Raw genomic sequence first — 27,978 nt, 5'->3', positions numbered from 1 at the left:
CATGTATGTATATATATATGTGTGTATATGTATATATGTGTATATATATGTGTGTGTATATGTATGTATATATATTTGTGTGTGTATATATATATATATATATATGCATGTGTTTATAGGTGTGTATAAGTGTATGTTTGTGTGTATGTGTGTATGTGTATATATGTTTGTGTGTAAGTACTAGGTGGTATCAAAATAGATCTTTTGTTTGGCTGCCACTTTCTAATTCAATTTCTGTTCCACTTGATTTCATATTTGGTGCATGGGTGTAGTTTTGTAAAGTAACCATAAACATAAATGTCATTTTCGCCATGAATGAATGAATAAATAAAGAGTTGTTGTTGTTGCTGTTGGCACTCCGTCGTTTACGATGTTGAGGGTTCCAGTTGATCCGATCAACCGGAACAGCCTGCTCATGAAATTAACGTGCAAGTGGCTGAGCACTCCACAAACACGCGTACCCTTAACGTAGTTCTCGGGGATATTTCAGCGTGACACAGAATGTGACAAGGCTGACCCTTTGAATTACAGGCACAACAGAAACAGGAAGTAAGAGTGAGAGAAAGTTGTGGTGGAAGAGTACAGCAGGGTTCACCACCATCCCCTGTCGGAGCCTCGTGGAGCTTTAGGTGTTTTCACTCAATAAACACTCACAATGCCCAGTCTGGGAATCGAAACCTCAATCCTATGCAAGTGGCTGAGCACTCCACAGACACGTGTACCCTTAACGTAGTTCTCGGTGGGATATTCAGCATGACACAGTGTGACAAGGCTGACCCCTTTGAATTACAAGCACAACAGAAACAGGAAGTAAGAGTGAGAGAAAGTTGTGGTGGAAGAGTACAGCGAGTCCGCTGCCCTAACCACTAGGCCTCCACAGAGTGGGACAAGGCTGGCCCTTTGAAATACAGGCACAACAGAAACAGGAAGAAAGAGTGAGAGAAAGTTGTGGTGAAAGAGTACAGCAGGGTTCACCACCATCCCCTGCCGGAACCCCGTGGGGCTTTAGGTGTTTTCGCTCAATAAACACTCACAACGCCCGGTCTGAGAATCGAAACCACAATCCTATGACCGCGAGTCCACTGCCCTAACCACTAGGCCTCCACAGAGTGGAACAAGGCTGGCCCTTTGAAATACAGGCACAACAGAAACAGGAAGAAAGAATGAGAGAAAGTTGTGGTGAAAGAGTACAGCAGGGTTCGCCACCATACCCTGCCGGAACCTCGTGGAGCTTTAGGTGTTTTAGCTCAATAAACACTCACAACGCCCGGTCTGAGAATCGAAACCGCAATCCTATGACCGCGAGTCCACTGCCCTAACCACTAGGCCTCCACAGAGTGGAACAAGGCTGGCCCTTTGAAATACAGGCACAACAGAAACAGGAAGAAAGAATGAGAGAAAGTTGTGGTGAAAGAGTACAGCAGGGTTCGCCACCATACCCTGCCGGAACCTCGTGGAGCTTTAGGTGTTTTCGCTCAATAAACACTCACAACGCCCGGTCTGAGAATCGAAACCGCAATCCTATGACCGCGAGTCCGCTGCCCTAACAACTGGGCCATTGCGCCTACACCATGAATGAATAAATAAAGAGTAAATAGCTTTTGAAGTTTGCCAATTTTGGGTAATTTTATCCTATCGAAAGCCACAGCCATGTAGGTGCCTGTTTCCATTGTAACAAGCCAAGCTGTTACCATGCTGCTTATCCCGTGTCCCTTTTGTCGCTTATTAAATGCTTCGCCCTTTAGTATTCAGATTTGTCTGTCAAAAATAAAGCTGCTTCATTCCTATTGTTTTGAATTAATCATGCATTATCTCTTAGCTTTGAGATTTTGACAATGTGATTGACCAGTTTGAACATAAAAACACTCTTTTACTTGTTTCAGTCATTTGACTGCAGCCATGCTGGAGCACCGCCTTTAGTCGAGAAAATCGACCCCAGAACTTATTCTTTATAAGCCTAGTACTTATTCTATTGGTTTCTTTTTGCCGAACCGCTAAGTTACGGGGACGTAAACACACCAGCATTGGTTGTCAAGCGATGTTGGGGGGACAAACACAGACACACACATATATATACATATACACGACGGGCTTCTTTCAGTTTCCATCTACCAAATCCACTCACAATGTTTTGGTCGGCCTGAGGCTATGGTAGAAGACACTTGCCCAAGGTGCCACGCAGTGGGACTGTACCCGGAACCATGTGGTTGGTAAGCAAGCTACTTACCACACAGCCACTCCTGCGCCTAAAATATATTGCGCCCAGCATGGGGCATGAACCCACGACCCCGAGATTAAGAGTCTCGTGCTCTACCGACTGAGCTAGCCGGGCAAAATATATTGCGCCCAACGTGGGGCAATATATTACACGTGTAATATTTTGGTCGGATATGGCCACTTTAAAAGCTAAAAGGTTGAGACATGTGAAGGATGAAGTGGTCATGAGATGTACTGAAAATAAGTTAAATAAGCTTTAAATCACGCAGCAAATTTTTTTTTTTCTTTTGTTTTGGATTTTGCATAATCGTATGAATTCCCGTGGTGTGTGAAATACAATTTCACTAAATGGTTGTGACAGGTCGCCTCCTTTAACATTAAATGACACGGCTGAGGTCGAAGGTCGAAGGGAAACAATCCATCATTTTTTTGACAGGACAAAGAAATTTCTTTCGCGCCTGTTTGGTCATGCCTCAGCTATCACCACCACCACCACCACCATCATCACCGTCACCTCTATCACAACTACAGCTCATACCATTACCATCTCACCTGTCAATCTACTACCACCCTCACCTTCTCTATGCCTACTATTACTCTCACCCCAGGAGTAGAAGAACGGTGTCAAAGCGTGACACACTGTCACACAGAAATTCGTTTTGGCATTTATTATTATAGAAATGTGCATGAATTAGGCGTATAGATGAGCATGCATATACACGCGAAGACATCCTTTTACAGTTGATAAGTTGTTGCTGTTTGTTCCTTCTAGAGCCATGCCTGGCTTATAAGGGCCGATTTTATGGTTTCATTGGCGTATAGGTTCCCCACCTGGACGGGACACCGGGCCGTAGCAGGTGAGCTGCTAGATGTAGGAGGAAAGAGTGAGAGAAGGTTGTGTGAAAGAGTCCAACAGAAGTTCGCCATTACCTTCTGCCAGAACCACACATCGCCCCGGTCTGAGATTCGAACCCGCGATCTTCGACTGCAAATCTGCTGCTCTAACCACTAGGCCACGTGCCACCACGATAAAATAAGAACCAGCTGAATATTTCTCTCTCTCTCATTTTGTTTTTTTCATTTCTTCTTTTTCATATTTATTTTTCTACGAAATGGAAAAAAAAAAAAACTTAAAATTAAAAATAAACCAATTAAATTTCCAAAACTGAATTGCCAACAACAACGACGAATTTTAAAACGTTTCCCTGAACTTCAAAATAATAAAAAAACAAACACCTTGGCGTTTGAATTTGTGAATGTTGATGACCAATGTCTCAACAGATCGAATCGATCCAACAACCACTTTCAGCATCATCAAACACAGAACATAACAACAACAGCAGCTGCAAGAACACCACCATTATTTGCTGACGAAACATCTGCGGTGGCACTTTTAGCTCTTACTGCAAGCAATCACCAAAGCGGTTGCGCTGGCATAAAGAAAACAGATGACTTCAACAACAGCGTCGGATACACCAACAAATCAAAATTGTGGCCTGCAAATAAGAAAATTACCAAGAAAACGAGAAGAAAAATTTCCATTATGGATGTTTTAGTTTTCTTTATCAGTATATTTGCAGGAACTCAGTTGACAATGTTGGTATTCTATGCATTTTACCCTGAAAATTTTGTCAAGTGTTCAGATGTAACTTTCAACACAGAAAATCATGTAAGTTACTTTTTTTATACTTTAAAAAAAAAAAAATGCGCCCTTTTAAAGCCTAGCCAGGCTCATGGGCCCTGTTTCCCGGTTTCCATGGCGTATGCGTTCCCCAGCTGGACGGGACGCCAGTCCATCGCAGCGTTACTCATTTTCGCCAGCTGAGTGGACTGGAGCAACGTGAAATGAAGTGTTTTGCTCAAGAACACAATGCGCCGCCCAGTCCAGGAATTGAAACCACAATCTTATGCTCATGATGCTGACACCCTAACCACTAAGCCTCCACAATTTTTATACTTACTTACCTCTTTTTTTTTCTGTCCTTGGATGTTTAACTAAAGAGTATGAATTCAATTCCTATTTTTTCTCGTTCTCTTTCATAAATATCACCAAGGCCTCGATTCCGCCTTTCATCGAAGAACTCGGAGATTTCCAATTCAACCCGGGGCCCAAGAAAAAGCTCGTTTTGGTGAGCGTCATGACGAGTTCGCAGTACTTCGAAACCCGAGACTGGGCCATTCGAATGACGTGGTTGAAATCGATCCCTGGTGACGTGGTCTTCTTCGTCGGCAACAGCACAGATCCGGCCCCTCCCGGGATGCCCTTAGTGAGGCTGAATCGCGTACCAGACAACGTCTACCCACCGCAGGGCAAAGTATTTGAGATGTTGAAATATATACATGAGAACCATGCCGATAAATACGAGTATTTCATCCGTGCTGACAACAACGTGTTTATAAAGGGCCAGGAACTCGGAAGTTTGCTCAGGTCCTTAAACAGCAAAGAGAAGATCTACATGGGCCATTACGGACAAGGGGTCCCTGAAGAGATCGGAAAACTAGGGATTGGAAAGAATTACTTGTACTGCATAGGTAAGTGGTTGTTGTTGTTGTTGTTGTTGCCGTTGTCGTTGTTGCTGTTGCTGTGGTGATAGTTTGTGGTGGTGGTGGTGACGGTGATGTAGTGGCTGCGACGGTGGTGGTATTGGTGGTGGTGGTGATGATAGTGGTGACGGTGATGTAGTGGCAGTGGCGGTGGTGATGATAGTGGTGACGGTGATGTAGTGGCAGCGGCGGTGGTGGTATTGGTGGTGGTGGTGATGATAGTGGTGACAGTGGTGGTATTGGTGGTGGTTGTAGAGTTGATGGTCATTTGGTGTTGGTAGTGGTGATGGTGTTGTGTGCGGTGATAGTAGTGGTGATGCTGATGGTGGTGTAAGTGGCGTTTGGGATACTTTGAGATGCAAAGGTTCCGTTTTGGGATTTGGAAAGGATTATTGTTGTTGTCATTGTTGTCATCATCATCAACATTATCATTCTACAGGTGGCCCCGGTGTTATATTTAGTCACAAAGCACTGAAAGTGTTGGCCCCAAATCTGGACAATTGCAAAGGAGACACTGCCACGACCCATGAAGACACTGAATTAGGCAGATGTGTGGAAAATTACCTGAAAGTTCAATGCAAATCAAACAGAAAGGTAAAACTTTGTCTATTGCTCTATCTATCTATCTATCTATTCATCCATCCATCTATCTGTCTGTCTGTCTATCTATTTATCTGTCTATCTCTCTCTATCTATCTATCTAGTTATTGATCTGTCAGTCTATCTATCTCTTTATCCATCTACCTACCTACCTATCACTCTACCTACCTACGTACCTATCTATCTATCTATATATATATATATAAAACAAATAATAAATGAGTATATGCATATATACGTACAAGTATGTGCATACCTACATCTACCTGTGTATATAGGTGCAAATCTGGGTACAGGACATTGCAAACAAAACGTAGACAAAAAAATAATAATAACCAGAACACACAGGCCACATAGAGAACATTTTCCTTCATCAGCTGCCCCCGTTCTAACACAAGCGTTTCAAATAGAGAGAGAGAGAGATTGATAGGTAGATAGATAATTAGATTAGTAGGTATATATATATATATATATATATATATATATATATAATCTGCTAATCTAATTATCTAGCTACCCATCAATCTCTCTCTCACTATATATATATATATATATATATATAGTGAGAGAGCAAAACCGGTTATTATGTTGGAAGAAAAAAATCTTATTCTGTATAATATTGTATAATACTTTTACAATGATGATTCTAATATATTCATTAGTCGTGTAAAACAAATCTGTGTTATTTCATCTTTTCTCTTTCCTTATATATATATATATATATATATATATATATATTGGCAGGAAAGCAAGCTTCTTACCCAGACAATGTCTCCCGTTTCTAAAAGTAAAACTTATTCTGTTGCTAAACTATTTTGTTAATTTTTATTTCATTTCAATTCATTTTGGTTTTAGTTTTTTTTTTTTTTTTGTTTTTTGTTTTTTGTTTTTTTGCAGGTGAGAGCCTTATTCTACCAGAATTACCGCGAAGTGAAGGGGACTTTTAACCATGAACTAGGGCAAAAGGAAAGCCATGCGTTCACATTGCATCCAGTGAAAAATAGCAGTTTCGTCGTACGTTTGGCATTGTATTTCAAACAGGATGAAATTAAATGGCTGAAAAAAAAGATGGACAACTTGAGAAATGAGTTGGAAATGGTCAAGAGGGGAATGGCTACAAAGCAGCTGAAGCGTCTGTCAATGCCTATGATGAAATATCTTCACAATATTGAATATTTTAATAAGAAACGTGAACCGAAGAAGGCCTCTGTCAAGTTTTGGTATGATACTGGTGATGTTGCAGCACAATGGGAGAATATTGAAATGCAGTCAATTTATTCCATGACAAATATTCATCAGGCCCCGAAACAGAAGCTGAGTGTGAAAAAACATGATGAAACTGTACAGAATGCTGTCAGAGCCCTCTTTAGTCGTTATTGGGAGAGTGTAGATAATATCAAGTTTAAGAAGCTTCTGCAAGCCTATCGCTACATGTCACCCATACATGGTGTACAACATCTGCTACAAGTCTACTTGTTGCAACGAAAGATTAGAAATGGTTATTACAATGGCACATTTTTGGCCTCGCAGCGTCTACTGCCTCTGGAGTTTACCGAAGAAGAGGACATGTTTAAGGATCGTTTTGATATCAATACCAAATACAAAAACAGCAAAGGCGGTGGGCAGATGAAAGAAATCAATCTGATTATACCGGTTGCTAGAAAATTAGAAGCATTTGTACGATTTACAGAGACACTAGAGAAGATCTTCAAACAAACACTGGAGAACCTCATAGTGATTCTTGTAATCTATAAAGACCCAGAAGGAAGCTGGATTAAACAGATCGCTTTGATGAGACGTCTGCAGTCTCAGTACCCTTCCATGAAACTAGAAGTAACACTTTTGACTGGAGATTTTGCTCGTGGGGTGGCATTGCAGCATGGCATGAAGAACTGCAGTAATGACTCCCTTCTCCTTTTTATTGATATCGATATGGCCATCACAGAGACATTTCTACATCGAGTACGAGTGAACACGATATATGGCAAGCAAGTGTATTTTCCGATTTATTTCAACCAGTTTGATCCTGAATCTATTTGCCACAAACCAAATTGTAAGAAGAACCATTACTTATTTGGTAAGGATGATGGCTTTTGGATATATTTCGGTTTTGGTATGGTGTCCATCTATAAAAAAGACTTTCTGGAAGTGGGCGGCTATGACACAAACATTAAAGGATGGGGAAAAGAGGACATAGATTTCTATGAATTGTGTATCAAGTCTAACCTGACAGTAATCCGGGCCCCTGATTTGTCACTGATACACGTTTACCACCCAAAGTTCTGTTCAAAGGATTTGAATGCAGAACAGTACCAAATGTGTACAGATTCAAAAATCAGTATCTTTTGGTCGCTACATAAAGAAGCTGATGCTGTCTACAGATTACCGAAGATATTAAATAAATAACAAAGACAAACAGACAGACGGAAAAGGGGAAGATACAAGCACAAAGAAGGGCAAAGAATTCTGAAGGGAGTAAAAGAGGAAACAGAAAAAGTGGTTAATAGGTATTTGGTAATCACTTTGTAAATACAAATGTATACTCTCTTTTACTCTTTTACTTGTTTCAGTCATTTGACTGTGGCCATGCTGGAGCACCACCTTTAATCGACCCCAGGACTTATTCTTTGGAAGCCTAGTACTTATTCTGTCGGTCTCCTTTTGCTGAACAGCTAAGTTACGGGGACGTAAACACACCAGCATCGGTTGTCAAGCGATGGTGGGGGGGACAAACACAGACACACATACATATATACGACGGGCTTCTTTTCAGTTTCCGTCTACCAAATCCACTCACAAGGCTTTGGTCGGCCCAAGGCTATAGTAGAAGACACTTGCCCAAGGTGTCACGCAGTGGGACTGAACCCGGAACCATGTGGTCGGTAAGCAAGCTACTTACCACACAGCCACTCCTGCATCTATACATACATATACATATAATATATATGTAGGCATACATATATACATATGTGTTTATAAGTATAAAATGACTAAAATGCAATATTAATGACAAGATATATCTACCCACACTCCACCCAGGCCCACCACAACCAAAAAGTCATACAGATATTTATTTCTCAATGTCTCTCCTACATTATGCAATAACTGTCTTTCATTATTCATTTTTATGTCTTTCCATGGCCAAGTGGTTTTACAACCAAGCAATAGGGCATATTAATGACTGTATTGCGGGTTCAAATTTCATCCCTCTGGATTGTTATTTATTTATTTATATATAGCTTTACTTCTCGGTAACGCTTGATTGTATTGTTTGTTTGTTTTTTTTGTTTTTTTCTTTTGGAAAAAATATTAAACTTTTGTATTGATAAAGAATTTTTCAATAAAAATAAAATGAAATAATAATTTAAAAATGATAATTATGGAAAATGAGAAAAAAATGTGTAAAGAATCAAAAAATAAAAATGAAGGTTTCTGTATTTTCATTTAAACTTGTGTGATGCGTTTTCTTTTTTTAAAAACAAATTGTTATTACCCAGCATGCATAAGCAAAAGCTGTTGTTGTTGTTGTTGGCACTCTGTCGCTCACGACGTCGAGGGTTCCAGTCGATCGGATCAACGGAACAGCTTGCTCGTGAAATTAACGTGCAAGTGGCTGAGCACTCCACAGACACGTGTACCCTTAACGTAGTTCTCGGGGATATTCAGTGTGAAACAATGTGACAAGGCTGGTCCCTTTGAATTACAGGCACAACAGAAACAGGAAGTAAGAGTGAGAGAGAAAGTTGTGGTGGAAGAGTACAGCAGGGTTCGCCACCATCCCCTGCCGGAGCCTCGTGGGGCTTTAGGTGTTTTCGCTCAATAAACACTCACAATGCCCGGTCTGGGAATCGAAACCGGGATCCTATGACCGCGAGTCCACTGCTCTAACCACTAGGCTATTGCGCCTCCACAGAGTGTGACAAGGCTGACCCTTTGAATTACAGGCACAACAGAAACAGGAAGTAAGAGTGAGAGAAAGTTGTGATGAAAGAGTACAGCAGGGTTCGCCACCATCCCCTGCCAGAGCCTCGTGAAGCTTTTAGGTGTTTTTGCTCAATAAACACTCACAACGCCCGGTCTGGGAATCGAAACCGCGATCCTATGTCCGCGAGTCCGCTGCCCTAACCACTGGGCCATTGCGCCTCCACCTCATTAGTTATATCAATGGGAAAAAGAAAAAAGTTTACTCAACAAAATATAGGGATAAAATAAGGTCAAAAATGAAAATAAATAGGGTCACACCTGCAGTGCTTGTTACACTGTATGTGCTATGATCATTTACAATATAGTTATTGTCCTGTATGAACAGCAACATGTTCAGTGAAGTGACTTTTTTGAGAGAATGATTAATCACACATATTAGTGATATGGTTTCTCTCCTGTATGAATGCGTTTGTGTCTAGTTAAAACATGTCCATGAGAGAATGATTTGCCACAGATATCACAGTGATGTAGCTTCAGTCCTGTATGAATGTGCTTGTGTTTAGTTAAGTGGCCAGTCTCGGAGAAAGATTTTCCACAGATATCACAGTGATATGGTTTCTCACCTGTATGAGTGCGTTTGTGAGCAGTTAAGGCATGTCCATGAGAGAATGATTTACTACAAATGTCACACTGATATGGCTTCTCTCCTGTATGAATGCGGATATGTCTTGTTAAATCTCCATTTTCAGAGAAGGACTTTCCACAGATATCGCAGTGATGTGGTTTGTCTCCCGTATGAATACGTACATGCCGAGATAAATGACCAGTGTCGGAGAATGATTTACCACAGATGTCACAATGATACGGTTTCTCTCCTGTATGACTGCGTTTGTGGATTGTTAAAGTCCCATTCTCAGAAAATAATTTACCACAGATATCACAGTGATATGGTTTCTCCCCAGTATGAATGCGAATATGTCTTTTCAAGGAGCTCTTTTGAGAGAATGATTTACCACAGATATTGCAGAAATATAGTTGGCTTCCTGTATGAATGCATTTGTGTTTAGTTAAATTACCATTTTGAGAGAATGTTTCCCCACAGATATCACAGTGATATGGTTTTTCTCCTGTATGAATACGTTGGTGAGGAATTAGGTTATCTTTCTGAGAGAATGATTTGCCACAGATATCACAGTGATATGGTTTCTCTCCTGTATGAATGCGCTTGTGCTTAGTTAAGTGACTGGTTTCAGTGAAGGATTTACCACAGATCTCACAGTGATATGGTTTCTCTCCAGTATGAATGTGTCGGTGAATAGTTAAAGTATGACCATGAGAAAATGATTTACCACAGATGTCACAGTGATATGGTTTCTCTCCTGTATGAATATGTTTGTGACTAGAAAGGGCATATGTACTAGAGAATGACTTACCACAGATATCACAATGATATGGTTTTACTCCTGTGTGAATGTGTTTGTGTTTATGTAAACGACTTCCATCGGAGAATGATTTACCACAGACATCACAGTGATAAGGTTTTTCTCCTGTATGGATACGTTTATGTCTAGTTAAGGTACCGTTTGCGGAGAATGATTTACCACAGACATCACAGCAATATGGTTTCTCTCCTGTATGAATGCGTTTGTGTTTATTCAAATGAACACTTTGAGAAAACGATTCACCACAGATATCACAGTGATACGGTTTTTCTCCTGTATGAATACGTTGGTGAGTAATCAAGTTGTCCTTTTGAGAGAAGGCTTTTCCACAGGTGTCGCAGTGATATGGTTTCACTCCTGTATGAATACGCTGGTGAGTAATCAAGTTATCCTTCCGGGAGAATGATTTACCACAGATGTTACAGCGATATGGTTTCTCTCCTGTATGAACAGATTTATGCTTAGTTAAGTTGCTACTGTGAGAGAATGGTTTGCCACAGATATCACAATGGTATGATTTTTTACCTTTCTCAATCTTCACATCATCAGGAAAGTCAATCTTTTCAGTCTGTGTTTCATTGTCACTTAAATCATTTTCCATAATTTTCCTTTTCTTACCACAAATATACACAAGTTTAAATTCTCAACAGCTAGCCACCTACACTTTTCTCTGCAAAATAGGGGTAGTTTATCCTGTTCAGGCTATATTATTAGCATTATTCTGCGTTTGAGAATTTAAAATCACTTCTTTAACTTTCTAAGACATCTCAACGCTTCTAAAAGCAAACTTCGTTTGTTTATTTATGTTTGTCGTAATTTGAATTTATACACAAGTTTGCTTCTCTTTGTGTTTGTATCATATTCTCAACAAATATCACAATCGTTATATTTCCGTCAACAGAGATCTTTGCTGATTATCTCAAGTTGCTGCAAACTCCTTTGCAATCCAAATTTTTATTAAAATGCAAAGTGATCTTGTAAAGTTTTCAGGAATTCAACAAGACAAACAATGATATTCATCTTCGTTCTGAAGAAATATTTAGCAGAAATTCTAACATAGATTTATATAACAGGGTGTATATCCATTTTGTGGAACATTTTCCTTTAGTTTTGAAAAGATGATCGATATTGATGGTGTATGAGAAAACAGTTCTTTGCTGTTTCTGGCATTCTGAAATAATTGAGAAAGAAAATTGTAAGATATAAAAAATATGTAAAAAGTAGAGCTATACATACAATGAGCACGCCAGAAGCAGGTGGTTTTAAATGCCTGGATGGTTCACTAGAAGCAATTGATAGTTTTGTTACCTAGATTCAATTAGCAAGAGGGGTAGTTTGGAGAGAGTTCAAGGAGACACTACTGTTGCTGGAAACGATCTTTTCTTAGACAGAAGAGCAGATTGCAATAATGCATAGTAGTAAAACATGAGCCTTAAAATGCAGAGGATTTGTGAAGACTGGAAAGATGTGAAGCAAGCATGCTTTGTTGGATGTGTATGAATGACATGGTGTGGAGGCGCAATGGCCCAGTGGTTAAGGCAGCGAAAACACCTAAAGCTCCACGAGGCTCCGGCAGGGGATGGTGGCGAACCCTGCTGTACTCTTCCACCACAACTTTCTCTCTCACTCTTACTTCCTGTTTCTGTTGTACCTGTAATTCAAAGGTTCAGCCTTGTCACACTTCGTGTCACGCTGAATATCCCCGAGAACTACGTTAAGGGTACACGTGTCTGTGGAGTGCTCGTTCATTTCACGAGCAGGCTGTTCCGTTTATCGGATCAACTGGAACCCTCGACGTCGTAAGCGACTGACTGCCAACACATATATGGTTACGCGTGTTTATTGATTTAAAAATTGTTAGATCAGAGGCAAGAACAAGCGCGCGCGCACACACACAGATACAGAGGCAAGAACAAGCACGCACGCACGCACGCGCACACAGACACAGAGGCAAGAACAAGAACAGGCACGGACACACAAACACAGAGACAAGAACAAGCACACACGCACACGCAGACAGAGGCAAGAACAAGCACGCACACTGACACAGAGGCAAACAGCGGTACGGACACACAGACACAGAGGCAAGAAGCCGCACGGACACAGAGGCTAGATTAAGCACACACGCACACGCAGACACAGAGGCAAGAACAAGCACGCACACAGACACAGGGGCAAACAGCGGTACGGACACACAGACACAGAGACAAAAAGCAGCACGGACGCGGAGGCTAGATTAAGCACACACGCACACGCAGACACAGATGCAAGAACAAGCACGCACACAGACACAGAGGCAAAAAGCGGCACGGACACACAGACACAGAGCCAAGAACAAGCGAACACACACGCACAGACAAGAACAGCTGTGACGGAGGTCACGAAGATATCCGAAGTGAATTGTCGAGTTGTCACGGAAACAAGCGACTTTTGTACCATGAATGACATGTGTTGAGAGGAAAATGAAGCATGTGTGGAATAAGGTGTAATGTGTAAGACATCGCTGGTATGCATATGTGATGTGTATGGATGCTGACAGCTGTATAAAGAAGTATTAATCATACTGTGTGTGTGTGAGGGTGTACAGCTTTATGTATTTGTATTCACTTACACACGCACGGAAAGACACACGTACACCCATTTTCTTTCGCGCGCACACGTACATACGTACACACATGCATGCATACATATACATACTTCGGTAATTTTTCATATTAACACCCGCACGATCTTCACTAGAGTGTTAGGGTTTTGAGGGTCATGAATTAGAACAAAACGAAAGATCGCCCTGCTAGCGTAGTGAATGAGGGGGGGCGGAGACGGACTAAAGGTAATCTGAGGGGGGAAAGGTTCAGATTACATATAGTCCGTCTCCGCCGAATGGGGAAAGCTTAGTCTGCAATGTTTGCAGTCGTGTATGCTTGTCGTGTATGTATGTGTATGCTTGTCAAGGGCTCATTAGCCACTAACAGAACGGCAAATGCAAAATATAAGTTAGTCCCAGAGTGCACAATGTTCCTTAAAGGTCAGCAATGGTCTTCCTCGGTCACGAGTGGACGGCCATCATATATGAAATAATAGGGGTACATGTGTCTTTCTATGCGTGTGTGAGTTAATACAAATACATAAGGCTGAACACGCTTGCACACATATACACACACGCATGTGCACCTATTATTTTTCATATACACGTACATACATAAATGCAAACACACACACACACAGACGTACACCCATTATCTTTCATAGATGCGTATATATATATATATGAATATACACACACCCATTATCTTTCATAGACACATACATACAAACATGCCCGCAACTGTCACTTTCCACCGACATCAAAGCAGATGTTGCCTTGTGTGACAGATGTGAGTCTATAGGCAAAATAATATATATCAGATATCTTACCTGTTAATTGCTATATAAACAGTGTTTACAGTGAAAGATCTTTAATTATACCAGATGTCCGTCCCACAACACTGCAAAGCAAGCAAGACAACAGAAATTTTTTTTTAAATTGACTCGAAAACACAAAACACGAAATGTAGTTTTGTGTAGTTACTCTCTTTGTCTGTACGCTGCTTGATGAATTTATGTATTATTTAAAAACAAAACACTTGTATGACCTATAGAAACACACAGTTAATTGTTGCAGGAATGTCTTAAGTTTTACTTGAAATGTAAGAATAACGGAATTCTGCAATTTTCTATAATTACTGATTATAGCACTCGTTCAAAAGTACAAATTTTGCCCTCACGGGTGGAATAATACTCAAGAGGAATGAAGTATGGTCTAGCGACAAATGTTTTTTGAGAATAAAATAAGTGTCATTCCTACTTTGAATCTATTTCTCAATAGGAAATATATAAAGAAATAATGTGCCGGTTTTTTTGCACGTTTCGTTTCCTCCGTCTCATTTTTTTTTATATCACATTCTTCACTCAATGAAATGAAAGACAAAAGACTTGGAGACGAGAAAGAGAAATTGAAAATTTATGGAGAAATACAAGTAAATATTTTTATCTAGTTGTGGATGATTAATAACTGATTTGATTGCATAATATAATTAATATTAAATATGTCGATCTTAACTATATTCACTGAAGTGAATGAATTACATTCACTTAAGTAATGAATGAATTACAATTTCATTAATTAATTGTATAATAGGAATTTAGTGATGTTGAGTTATTGCATTGTAACCGTTTGTGGCTATCATGCATCGACACACAAGCCACCGAATTACCTTCTTAGTTTTGTTGTTCGTGTTGTTTCTGAATTATGATATTACTAGAAGGTACGAAAGATGCAACATAGTGTCTGTGTGCGTGCCTCTGTGTCTGCGTGTGCGTGTGTGCTTGTTCTGCACACGCAGACACAGAGGCAAGAACAAGCACGCACACACACACAGAGGTAAGAACAGGAACGGACACACAGACACAGAGACAAGAACAAGCACACACGCACACGCAGAGGCAAAAAGCGGTACGGACACACAGACACAGAGGCAAAAAGCAGCACGGAAACAGAGGCTAGATGAAGCACACACGCACACGCAGACACAGAGGCAAGAACAAGCACGCACACAGACACAGAGACAAAAAGCGGCACGGACACACAGACACAGAGACAAAAAGCAGCACAGACACAGAAGCTAGATTAAGCACACACGCACACGCAGACACAGAGGCAAGAACAAGCACGCACACAGACACAGAGACAAAAAGCGGAACGGACACACAGACACAGAGGCAAGAAGCCGCACGGACACAGAGGCTAGATTAAGCACACACGCACACGCAGACACAGAGGCAAGAACAAGCACGCACACAGACACAGAGGCAAAAAGCGGCACGGACACACAGACACAGAGCCAAGAACAAGCGAACACACACGCACAGACAAGAACAGCTGTGACGGAGGTCACGAAGATATCCGAAGTGAATTGTCGAGTTGTCACGGAAACAAGCGACTTTTGTACCATGAATGACATGTGTTGAGAGGAAAATGAAGCATGTGTGGAATAAGGTGTAATGTGTAAGACATCGCTGGTATGCATATGTGATGTGTATGGATGCTGACAGCTGTATAAAGAAGTATTAATCATACTGTGTGTGTGTGAGCGTGTACAGCTTTATGTATTTGTATTCACTTACACACGCACGGAAAGACACACGTACACCCATTTTCTTTCGCGCGCACACGTACATACGTACACACATGCATGCATACATATACATACTTCGGTAATTTTTCAGATTAACACGCGCACGATCTTCACTAGAGTGTTAGGGTTTTGAGGGTCATGGATTAGAACAAAACGGAAAGATCGCCCTGCTAGCGTAGTGAATGAGGGGGGGCGGAGACGGACTAAAGGTAATCTGAGGGGGGAAAGGTTCAGATTACATATAGTCCGTCTCCGCCGAATGGGGAAAGCTTAGTCTGCAATGTTTGCAGTCGTGTATGCTTGTCGTGCATGTATGTGTATGCTTGTCAAGGGCTCATTAGCCACTAACAGAACGGCAAATGCAAAATATAAGTTAGTCCCAGAGTGCACAATGTTCCTTAAAGGTCAGCAATGGTCTTCCTCGGTCACGAGTGGACGGCCATCATATATGAAATAATAGGGGTACATGTGTCTTTCTATGCGTGTGTGAGTTAATACAAATACATAAGGCTGAACACGCTTGCACACATATACACACACGCATGTGCACCTATTATTTTTCATATACACGTACATACATAAATGCAAACACACACACACAGACGTACACCCATTATCTTTCATAGATGCGTATATATATATATATATATATGAATATACACACACCCATTATCTTTCATAGACACATACATACAAACATGCCCGCAACTGTCACTTTCCACCGACATCAAAGCAGATGTTGCCTTGTGTGACAGTTGTGAGTCTATAGGCAAAATAATATATATCAGATATCTTACCTGTTAATTGCTATATAAACAGTGTTTACAGTGAAAGATCTTTAATTATACCAGATGTCCGTCCCACAACACTGCAAAGCAAGCAAGACAACAGAAATTTTTTAAAAATTTGACTCGAAAACACAAAACACGAAATGTAGTTTTGTGTAGTTACTCTCTTTGTCTGTACGCTGCTTGATGAATTTATGTATTATTTGAAAACAAAACACTTGTATGACCTATAGAAACACACAGTTAATTGTTGCAGGAATGTCTTAAGTTTTACTTGAAATGTAAGAATAACGGAATTCTGCAATTTTCTATAATTACTGATTATAGCACTCGTTCAAAAGTACAAATTTTGCCCTCACGGGTGGAATAATACTCAAGAGGAATGAAGTATGGTCTAGCGACAAATGTTTTTTGAGAATAAAATAAGTGTCATGCCTACTTTGAATCTATTTCTCAATAGGAAATATATAAAGAAATAATGTGCCGGTTTTTTTGCACGTTTCGTTTCCTCCGTCTCATTTTTTTTTATATCACATTCTTCACTCAATGAAATGAAAGACAAAAGACTTGGAGACGAGAAAGAGAAATTGAAAATTTATGGAGAAATACAAGTAAATATTTTTATCTAGTTGTGGATGATTAATAACTGATTTGATTGCATAATATAATTAATATTAAATATGTCGATCTTAACTATATTCACTGAAGTGAATGAATTACATTCACTTAAGTAATGAATGAATTACAATTTCATTAATTAATTGTATAATAGGAATTTAGTGATGTTGAGTTATTGCATTGTAACCGTTTGTGGCTATCATGCATCGACACACAAGCCACCGAATTACCTTCTTAGTTTTGTTGTTCGTGTTGTTTCTGAATTATGATATTACTAGAAGGTACGAAAGATGCAACATAGTGTCTGTGTGCGTGCCTCTGTGTCTGCGTGTGCGTGTGTGCTTGTTCTGCACACGCAGACACAGAGGCAAGAACAAGCACGCACACACACACAGAGGTAAGAACAGGAACGGACACACAGACACAGAGGCAAGAACAAGCACGCACACAGACACAGAGACAAAAAGCGGCACGGACACACAGACACAGAGACAAAAAGCGGTACGGACACACAGACACAGAGACAAGAACAAGCACACACGCACACGCAGACACAGAGGCAAGAACAAGCACGCACACAGACACAGAGACAAAAAGCGGTACGGACACACAGACACAGAGGCAAGAAGCCGCACGGACACAGAGGCTAGATTAAGCACACACGCACACGCAGACACAGAGGCAAGAACAAGCACGCACACACACACAGAGGTAAGAACAGGAACGGACACACAGACACAGAGGCAAGAACAAGCACACACGCACACGCAGACACAGAGGCAAAAAGCGGTACGGACACACAGACACAGAGGCAAAAAGCAGCACGGAAACAGAGGCTAGATGAAGCACACACGCACACGCAGACACAGAGGCAAGAACAAGCACGCACACAGACACAGAGACAAAAAGCGGCACGGACACACAGACACAGAGACAAAAAGCAGCACAGACACTGAAGCTAGATTAAGCACACACGCACACGCAGACACAGAGGCAAGAACAAGCACGCACACAGACACAGAGACAAAAAGCGGAACGGACACACAGACACAGAGGCAAGAAGCCGCACGGACACAGAGGCTAGATTAAGCACACACGCACACGCAGACACAGAGGCAAGAACAAGCACGCACACAGACACAGAGGCAAAAAGCGGCACGGACACACAGACACAGAGCCAAGAACAAGCGAACACACACGCACAGACAAGAACAGCTGTGACGGAGGTCACGAAGATATCCGAAGTGAATTGTCGAGTTGTCACGGAAACAAGCGACTTTTGTACCATGAATGACATGTGTTGAGAGGAAAATGAAGCATGTGTGGAATAAGGTGTAATGTGTAAGACATCGCTGGTATGCATATGTGATGTGTATGGATGCTGACAGCTGTATAAAGAAGTATTAATCATACTGTGTGTGTGTGTGTGTGAGCGTGTACAGCTTTATGTATTTGTATTCACTTACACACGCACGGAAAGACACACGTACACCCATTATCTTTCGCGCGCACACGTACATACGTACACACATGCATGCATACATATACATACTTCGGTAATTTTTCAGATTAACACCCGCACGATCTTCACTAGAGTGTTAGGGTTTTGAGGGTCATGGATTAGAACAAAACGAAAGATCGCCCTGCTAGCGTAGTGAATGAGGGGCGGGGCGGAGACGGACTAAAGGTAATCTGAGGGGGGAAAGGTTCAGATTACATATAGTCCGTCTCCGCCGAATGGGGAAAGCTTAGTCTGCAATGTTTGCAGTCGTGTATGCTTGTCGTGCATGTATGTGTATGCTTGTCAAGGGCTCATTAGCCACTAACAGAACGGCAAATGCAAAATATAAGTTAGTCCCAGAGTGCACAATGTTCCTTAAAGGTCAGCAATGGTCTTCCTCGGTCACGAGTGGACGGCCATCATATATGAAATAATAGGGGTACATGTGTCTTTCTATGCGTGTGTGAGTTAATACAAATACATAAGGCTGAACACGCTTGCACACATATACACACACGCATGTGCACCTATTATTTTTCATATACACGTACATACATAAATGCAAACACACACACACACAGACGTACACCCATTATCTTTCATAGATGCGTATATATATATATATGAATATACACACACCCATTATCTTTCATAGACACATACATACAAACATGCCCGCAACTGTCACTTTCCACCGACATCAAAGCAGATGTTGCCTTGTGTGACAGATGTGAGTCTATAGGCAAAATAATATATATCAGATATCTTACCTGAAAGATCTTTAATTATACGAGATGTCCGTCCCACAACACTGCAAAGCAAGCAAGACAACAGAAATTTTTTTTTAAATTGACTCGAAAACACAAAACACGAAATGTAGTTTTGTGTAGTTACTCTCTTTGTCTGTACGCTGCTTGATGAATTTATGTATTATTTAAAAACAAAACACTTGTATGACCTATAGAAACACACAGTTAATTGTTGCAGGAATGTCTTAAGTTTTACTTGAAATGTAAGAATAACGGAATTCTGCAATTTTCTATAATTACTGATTATAGCACTCGTTCAAAAGTACAAATTTTGCTCTCACGGGTGGAATAATACTCAAGAGGAATGAAGTATGGTCTAGCGACAAATGTTTTTTGAGAATAAAATAAGTGTCATTCCTACTTTGAATCTATTTCTCAATAGGAAATATATAAAGAAATAATGTGCCGGTTTTTTTGCACGTTTCGTTTCCTCCGTCTCATTTTTTTTTATATCACATTCTTCACTCAATGAAATGAAAGACAAAAGACTTGGAGACGAGAAAGAGAAATTGAAAATTTATGGAGAAATACAAGTAAATATTTTTATCTAGTTATGGATGATTAATAACTGATTTGATTGCATAATATAATTAATATTAAATATGTCGATCTTAACTATATTCACTGAAGTGAATGAATTACATTCACTTAAGTAATGAATGAATTACTATTTCATTAATTAATTGTATAATAGGAATTTAGTGATGTTGAGTTATTGCATTGTAACCGTTTGTGGCTATCATGCATCGACACACAAGCCACCGAATTACCTTCTTAGTTTTGTTGTTCGTGTTGTTTCTGAATTATGATATTACTAGAAGGTACGAAAGATGCAACATAGTGTCTGTGTGCGTGCCTCTGTGTCTGCGTGTGCGTGTGTGCTTGTTCTGCACACGAAGACACAGAGGCAAGGACAAGCACGCACACAGACACAGAGACAAAAAGCGGCACGGACACACAGACACAGAGACAAAAAGCGGTACGGACACACAGACACAGAGACAAGAACAAGCACACACGCACACGCAGACACAGAGGCAAGAACCAGCACGCACACAGACACAGAGGTAAGAACCGGCACGGACACACAGACACAGAGACAAGAACAAGCACACACGCACACGCAGACACAGAGGCAAGAACAAGCACGCACACAGACACAGAGACAAAAAGCGGTACGGACACACAGATACAGAGGCAAGAAGCCGCACGGACACGGAGGCTAGATTAAGCACACACGCACACGCAGACACAGATGCAAGAACAAGCACGCACACAGACACAGAGGCAAAAAGCGGCACGGACACACAGACACAGAAGCTAGATTAAGCACACACGCACACGCAGACACAGAGGCAAGAACAAGCACGCACACAGACACAGAGACAAAAAGCGGCACGGACACACAGACACAGAAGCTAGATTAAGCACACACGCACACGCAGACACAGAGGCAAGAACAAGCACGCACACAGACTCAAAGACAAAAAGCGGTACGGACACACAGACACAGAGGCAAAAAGCAGCACAAACACAGAAGCTAGATTAAGCACACACGCACACGCAGACACAGAGGCAAGAACAAGCACGCACACAGACTCAAAGACAAAAAGCGGTACGGACACACAGACACAGAGGCAGAAAGCAGCACAAACACAGAAGCTAGATTAAGCACACACGCACACGCAGACACAGAGGCAAGAACAAGCACGCACACAGACTCAGAGACAAAAAGCGACACGGACACACAGACACAGAGCCAAGAACAAGCGAACACACACGCACAGACAAGAACAGCTGTGACGGAGGTCACGAAGATATCCGAAGTGAATTGTCGAGTTGTCACGGAAACAAGCGACTTTTGTACCATGAATGACATGTGTTGAGAGGAAAATGAAGCATGTGTGGAATAAGGTGTAATGTGTAAGACATCGCTGGTATGCATATGTGATGTGTATGGATGCTGACAGCTGTATAAAGAAGTATTAATCATACTGTGTGTGTGTGTGTGTGTGTGTGTGAGCGTGTACAGCTTTATATATTTGTATTCACTTACACACGCACGGAAAGACACACGTACACCCATTATCTTTCGCGCGCACACGTACTTACGTACACACATGCATGCATACATATACATACTTCGGTAATTTTTCAGATTAACACCCGCACGATCTTCACTAGAGTGTTAGGGTTTTGAGGGTCATGGATTAGAACAAAACGAAAGATCGCCCTGCTAGCGTAGTGAATGAGGGGGGGGCGGAGACGGACTAAAGGTAATCTGAGGGGGGAAAGGTTCAGATTACATATAGTCCGTCTCCGCCGAATGGGGAAAGCTTAGTCTGCAATGTTTGCAGTCGTGTATGCTTGTCGTGCATGTATGTGTATGCTTGTCAAGGGCTCATTAGCCACTAACAGAACGGCAAATGCAAAATATAAGTTAGTCCCAGAGTGCACAATGTTCCTTAAAGGTCAGCAATGGTCTTCCTCGGTCACGAGTGGACGGCCATCATATATGAAATAATAGGGGTACATGTGTCTTTCTATGCGTGTGTGAGTTAATACAAATACATAAGGCTGAACACGCTTGCACACATATACACACACGCATGTGCACCTATTATTTTTCATATACACGTACATACATAAATGCAAACACACACACACACAGACGTACACCCATTATCTTTCATAGATGCGTATATATATATATATGAATATACACACACCCATTATCTTTCATAGACACATACATACAAACATGCCCGCAACTGTCACTTTCCACCGACATCAAAGCAGATGTTGCCTTGTGTGACAGATGTGAGTCTATAGGCAAAATAATATATATCAGATATCTTACCTGTTAATTGCTATATAAACAGTGTTTACAGTGAAAGATCTTTAATTATACCAGATGTCCGTCCCACAACACTGCAAAGCAAGCAAGACAACAGAAATTTTTTAAAAATTTGACTCGAAAACACAAAACACGAAATGTAGTTTTGTGTAGTTACTCTCTTTGTCTGTACGCTGCTTGATGAATTTATGTATTATTTAAAAACAAAACACTTGTATGACCTATAGAAACACACAGTTAATTGTTGCAGGAATGTCTTAAGTTTTACTTGAAATGTAAGAATAACGGAATTCTGCAATTTTCTATAATTACTGATTATAGCACTCGTTCAAAAGTACAAATTTTGCCCTCACGGGTGGAATAATACTCAAGAGGAATGAAGTATGGTCTAGCGACAAATGTTTTTTGAGAATAAAATAAGTGTCATTCCTACTTTGAATCTATTTCTCAATAGGAAATATATAAAGAAATAATGTGCCGGTTTTTTTGCACGTTTCGTTTCCTCCGTCTCATTTTTTTTTATATCACATTCTTCACTCAATGAAATGAAAGACAAAAGACTTGGAGACGAGAAAGAGAAATTGAAAATTTATGGAGAAATACAAGTAAATATTTTTATCTAGTTGTGGATGATTAATAACTGATTTGATTGCATAATATAATTAATATTAAATATGTCGATCTTAACTATATTCACTGAAGTGAATGAATTACATTCACTTAAGTAATGAATGAATTACAATTTCATTAATTAATTGTATAATAGGAATTTAGTGATGTTGAGTTATTGCATTGTAACCGTTTGTGGCTATCATGCATCGACACACAAGCCACCGAATTACCTTCTTAGTTTTGTTGTTCGTGTTGTTTCTGAATTATGATATTACTAGAAGGTACGAAAGATGCAACATAGTGTCTGTGTGCGTGCCTCTGTGTCTGCGTGTGCGTGTGTGCTTGTTCTGCACACGCAGACACAGAGGCAAGAACAAGCACGCACACACACACAGAGGTAAGAACAGGAACGGACACACAGACACAGAGACAAGAACAAGCACACACGCACACGCAGACACAGAGGCAAAAAGCGGTACGGACACACAGACACAGAGGCAAAAAGCAGCACGGAAACAGAGGCTAGATGAAGCACACACGCACACGCAGACACAGAGGCAAGAACAAGCACGCACACAGACACAGAGACAAAAAGCGGCACGGACACACAGACACAGAAGCTAGATTAAGCACACACGCACACGCAGACACAGAGGCAAGAACAAGCACGCACACAGACTCAAAGACAAAAAGCGGTACGGACACACAGACACAGAAGCTAGATTAAGCACACACGCACACGCAGACACAGAGGCAAGAACAAGCACGCACACAGACACAGAGGCAAAAAGCGGCACGGACACACAGACACAGAGCCAAGAACAAGCGAACACACACGCACAGACAAGAACAGCTGTGACGGAGGTCACGAAGATATCCGAAGTGGATTGTCGAGTTGTCACGGAAACAAGCGACTTTTGTACCATGAATGACATGTGTTGAGAGGAAAATGAAGCATGTGTGGAATAAGGTGTAATGTGTAAGACATCGCTGGTATGCATATGTGATGTGTATGGATGCTGACAGCTGTATAAAGAAGTATTAATCATACTGTGTGTGTGTGTGTGTGTGAGCGTGTACAGCTTTATGTATTTGTATTCACTTACACACGCACGGAAAGACACACGTACACCCATTATCTTTCGCGCGCACACGTACATACGTACACACATGCATGCATACATATACATACTTCGGTAATTTTTCAGATTAACACCCGCACGGTCTTCACTAGAGTGTTAGGGTTTTGAGGGTCATGGATTAGAACAAAACGAAAGATCGCCCTGCTAGCGTAGTGAATGAGGGGGGGGGGGGGGCGGAGACGGACTAAAGGTAATCTGAGTGGGGAAAGGTTCAGATTACATATAGTCCGTCTCCGCCGAATGGGGAAAGCTTAGTCTGCAATGTTTACAGTCGTGTATGCTTGTCGTGCATGTATGTGTATGCTTGTCAAGGGCTCATTAGCCACTAACAGAACGGCGAATGCAAAATATAAGTTAGTCCCAGAGTGCACAATGTTCCTTAAAGGTCAGCAATGGTCTTCCTCGGTCACGAGTGGACGGCCATCATATTATGAAATAATAGGGGTACATGTGTCTTTCTATGCGTGTGTGAGTTAATACAAATACATAAGGCTGAACACGCTTGCACACATATACACACACGCATGTGCACCTATTATTTTTCATATACACGTACATACATAAATGCAAACACACACACGCACAGACGTACACCCATTATCTTTCATAGACACATACATACAAACATGCCCGCAACTGTCACTTTCCACCGACATCAAAGCATATGTTGCCTTGTGTGACAGATGTGAGTCTATAGGCAAAATAATATATATCAGATATCTTACCTGTTAATTGCTATATAAACAGTGTTTACAGTGAAAGATCTTTAATTATACCAGATGTCCGTCCCACAACACTGCAAAGCAAGCAAGACAACAGAAATTTTTTAAAAAATTGACTCGAAAACACAAAACACGAAATGTAGTTTTGTGTAGTTACTCTCTTTGTCTGTACGCTGCTTGATGAATTTATGTATTATTTAAAAACAAAACACTTGTATGACCTATAGAAACACACAGTTAATTGTTGCAGGAATGTCTTAAGTTTTACTTGAAATGTAAGAATAACGGAATTCTGCAATTTTCTATAATTATTGATTATAGCACTCGTTCAAAAGTACAAATTTTGCCCTCACGGGTGGAATAATACTCAAGAGGAATGAAGTATGGTCTAGCGACAAATGTTTTTTGAGAATAAAATAAGTGTCATTCCTACTTTGAATCTATTTCTCAATAGGAAATATATAAAGAAATAATGTGCCGGTTTTTTTGCACGTTTCGTTTCCTCCGTCTCATTTTTTTTTATATCACATTCTTCACTCAATGAAATGAAAGACAAAAGACTTGGAGACGAGAAAGAGAAATTGAAAATTTATGGAGAAATACAAGTAAATATTTTTATCTAGTTGTGGATGATTAATAACTGATTTGATTGCATAATATAATTAATATTAAATATGTCGATCTTAACTATATTCACTGAAGTGAATGAATTACATTCACTTAATTAATGAATGATTTACAATTTGATTAATAGGAATTTAGTGATGTTGAGTTATTGCATTGTAACACTTTGTGGCTATCATGCATCGACATACAAGCCACCGAATTACCTTCTTAGTTTTGTTGTTCGTTGCTAGGAAGTGTGTGGTTCAGGTGTTGTTTCTGAATTATGATATTACTAGAAGGTACGAAAGATGCAACGTAGTGTCTGTGTGCGTGCCTCTGTGTCTGCGTGAGCGTGTGTGCTTGTTCTGCACACGCAGACACAGAGGCAAGAACACACACACACACAGAGGTAAGAACAGGAACGGACACACAGACACAGAGACAAGAACAAGCACACACGCACACGCAGACACAGAGGTAAGAACAGGAACTGACACACAGACACAGAGGCAAAAAGCAGCACAAACACAGAAGCTAGGTTAAGCACACACGCACACGCAGACACAGAGGCAAGAACAAGCACGCACACAGACACAGAGACAAAAAGCGGCGCGGACAAACAGACACAGAAGCTAGATTAAGCACACACGCACACGCAGACACAGAGGCAAGAACAAGCACGCACACAGACACAGAGACAAAAAGCGGCACGGACACACAGACACAGAAGCTAGATTAAGCACACACGCACACGCAGACACAGAGGCAAGAACAAGCACGCCCACAGACACAGAGACAAAAAGCGGCACGGACACACAGACACAGAAGGAAGATTAAGCACACACGCACACGCAGACACAGAGCCAAGAACAAGCACGCACACAGACACAGAGACAAAAAGCGGCACGGACACACAAACACAGAAGCTAGATTAAGCACACACGCACACGCAGACACAGAGGCAAGAACAAGCACGCACACAGACACAGAGACAAAAAGCGGCACGGACACACAGACACAGAAGCTAGGTTAAGCACACACGCATACGCAGACACAGAGGCAAGAACAAGCACGCACACAGACTCAAAGACAAAAAGCGGTACGGACACACAGACACAGAGGCAAAAAGCAGCACAAACACAGAAGCTAGATTAAGCACACACGCACACGCAGACACAGAGGCAAGAACAAGCACGCACACAGACACAGAGACAAAAAGCGGCACGGACACACAGACACAGAAGCTAGATTAAGCACACACGCACACGCAGACACAGAGGCAAGAACAAGCACGCACACAGACTCAAAGACAAAAAGCGGTACGGACACACAGACACAGAAGCTAGATTAAGCACACACGCACACGCAGACACAGAGGCAAGAACAAGCACGCACACAGACACAGAGACAAAAAGCGGCACGGACACACAGACACAGAAGCTAGGTTAAGCACACACGCACACGCAGACACAGAGACAAGAACAAGCACGCACACAGACTCAAAGACAAAAAGCGGTACGGACACACAGACACAGAGGCAAAAAGCAGCACAAACACAGAAGCTAGATTAAGCACACACGCACACGCAGACACAGAGGCAAGAACAAGCACGCACACAGACACAGAGACAAAAAGCGGCACGGACACACAGAAACAGAAGCTAGATTAAGCACACACGCACACGCAGACACAGAGGCAAGAACAAGCACGCACACAGACACAGAGACAAAAAGCGGCACGGACACACAGCCACAGAAGCTAGATTAAGCACACACGCACACGCAGACACAGAGGCAAGAACAAGCACGCACACAGACACAGAGACAAAAAGCGGCACGGACACACAGACACAGAAGCTAGATTAAGCACACACGCACACGCAGACACAGAGGCAAGAACAAGCACGCACACAGACTCAAAGACAAAAAGCGGTACGGACACACAGACACAGAGGCAAAAAAGCAGCACAAACACAGAAGCTAGATTAAGCACACACGCACACGCAGACACAGAGGCAAGAACAAGCACGCACACAGACTCAGAGACAAAAAGCGGTACGGACACACAGACACAGAGGCAAAAAGCAGCACAAACACAGAAGCTAGATTAAGCACACACGCACACGCAGACACAGAGGCAAGAACAAGCACGCACACAGACACAGAGACAAAAAGCGGCACGGACACACAGACACAGAAGCTAGATTAAGCACACACGCACACGCAGACACAGAGGCAAGAACAAGCACGCACACAGACTCAAAGACAAAAAGCGGTACGGACACACAGACACAGAGGCAAAAAAGCAGCACAAACACAGAAGCTAGATTAAGCACACACGCACACGCAGACACAGAGGCAAGAACAAGCACGCACACAGACTCAGAGACAAAAAGCGGTACGGACACACAGACACAGAGGCA

General features: G+C 41.4%; 2 protein-coding genes and 1 non-coding gene across 3 annotated transcripts in view; 1 reads left to right on the top strand and 2 right to left on the bottom strand.

The window, feature by feature from the left end:
- The window catches only part of LOC128251249 (chondroitin sulfate synthase 1-like), a 12,139-nt gene extending 3,329 nt beyond the window's left edge, over window positions 1-8,810 (top strand). Inside the window, exons 2-5 of the mRNA XM_089344936.1 lie at window positions 3,499-3,886; window positions 4,272-4,749; window positions 5,201-5,355; window positions 6,259-8,810. Coding sequence (XP_089201062.1) covers window positions 3,499-3,886; window positions 4,272-4,749; window positions 5,201-5,355; window positions 6,259-7,767 — 2,530 coding nt within the window. The 3' untranslated portion in view covers window positions 7,768-8,810. The remainder of the gene's footprint in view (window positions 1-3,498; window positions 3,887-4,271; window positions 4,750-5,200; window positions 5,356-6,258) is intronic.
- Trnak-cuu (transfer RNA lysine (anticodon CUU)) lies at window positions 2,260-2,332 on the bottom strand. Its single transcript has one exon. It is a non-coding gene; the product is annotated as a tRNA-Lys (tRNA).
- On the bottom strand, window positions 8,779-11,328 carry LOC128251242 (uncharacterized). Its single transcript, XM_052977969.2, has one exon. It carries the CDS (start codon window positions 11,326-11,328, stop codon window positions 9,721-9,723), a length of 1,608 nt encoding a protein of 535 aa, XP_052833929.1. The 3' UTR covers window positions 8,779-9,720.
- Between the last annotated feature and the right edge of the window lie 16,650 nt (window positions 11,329-27,978).

Source organism: Octopus bimaculoides, chromosome 29 (assembly GCF_046866305.1).
Source record: "Octopus bimaculoides isolate indiv1 chromosome 29, ASM4686630v1, whole genome shotgun sequence".
Classification (NCBI taxonomy): Eukaryota; Metazoa; Mollusca; class Cephalopoda; order Octopoda; family Octopodidae; genus Octopus; species Octopus bimaculoides.
This window is presented reverse-complemented; position numbering and strand designations above follow the sequence as displayed.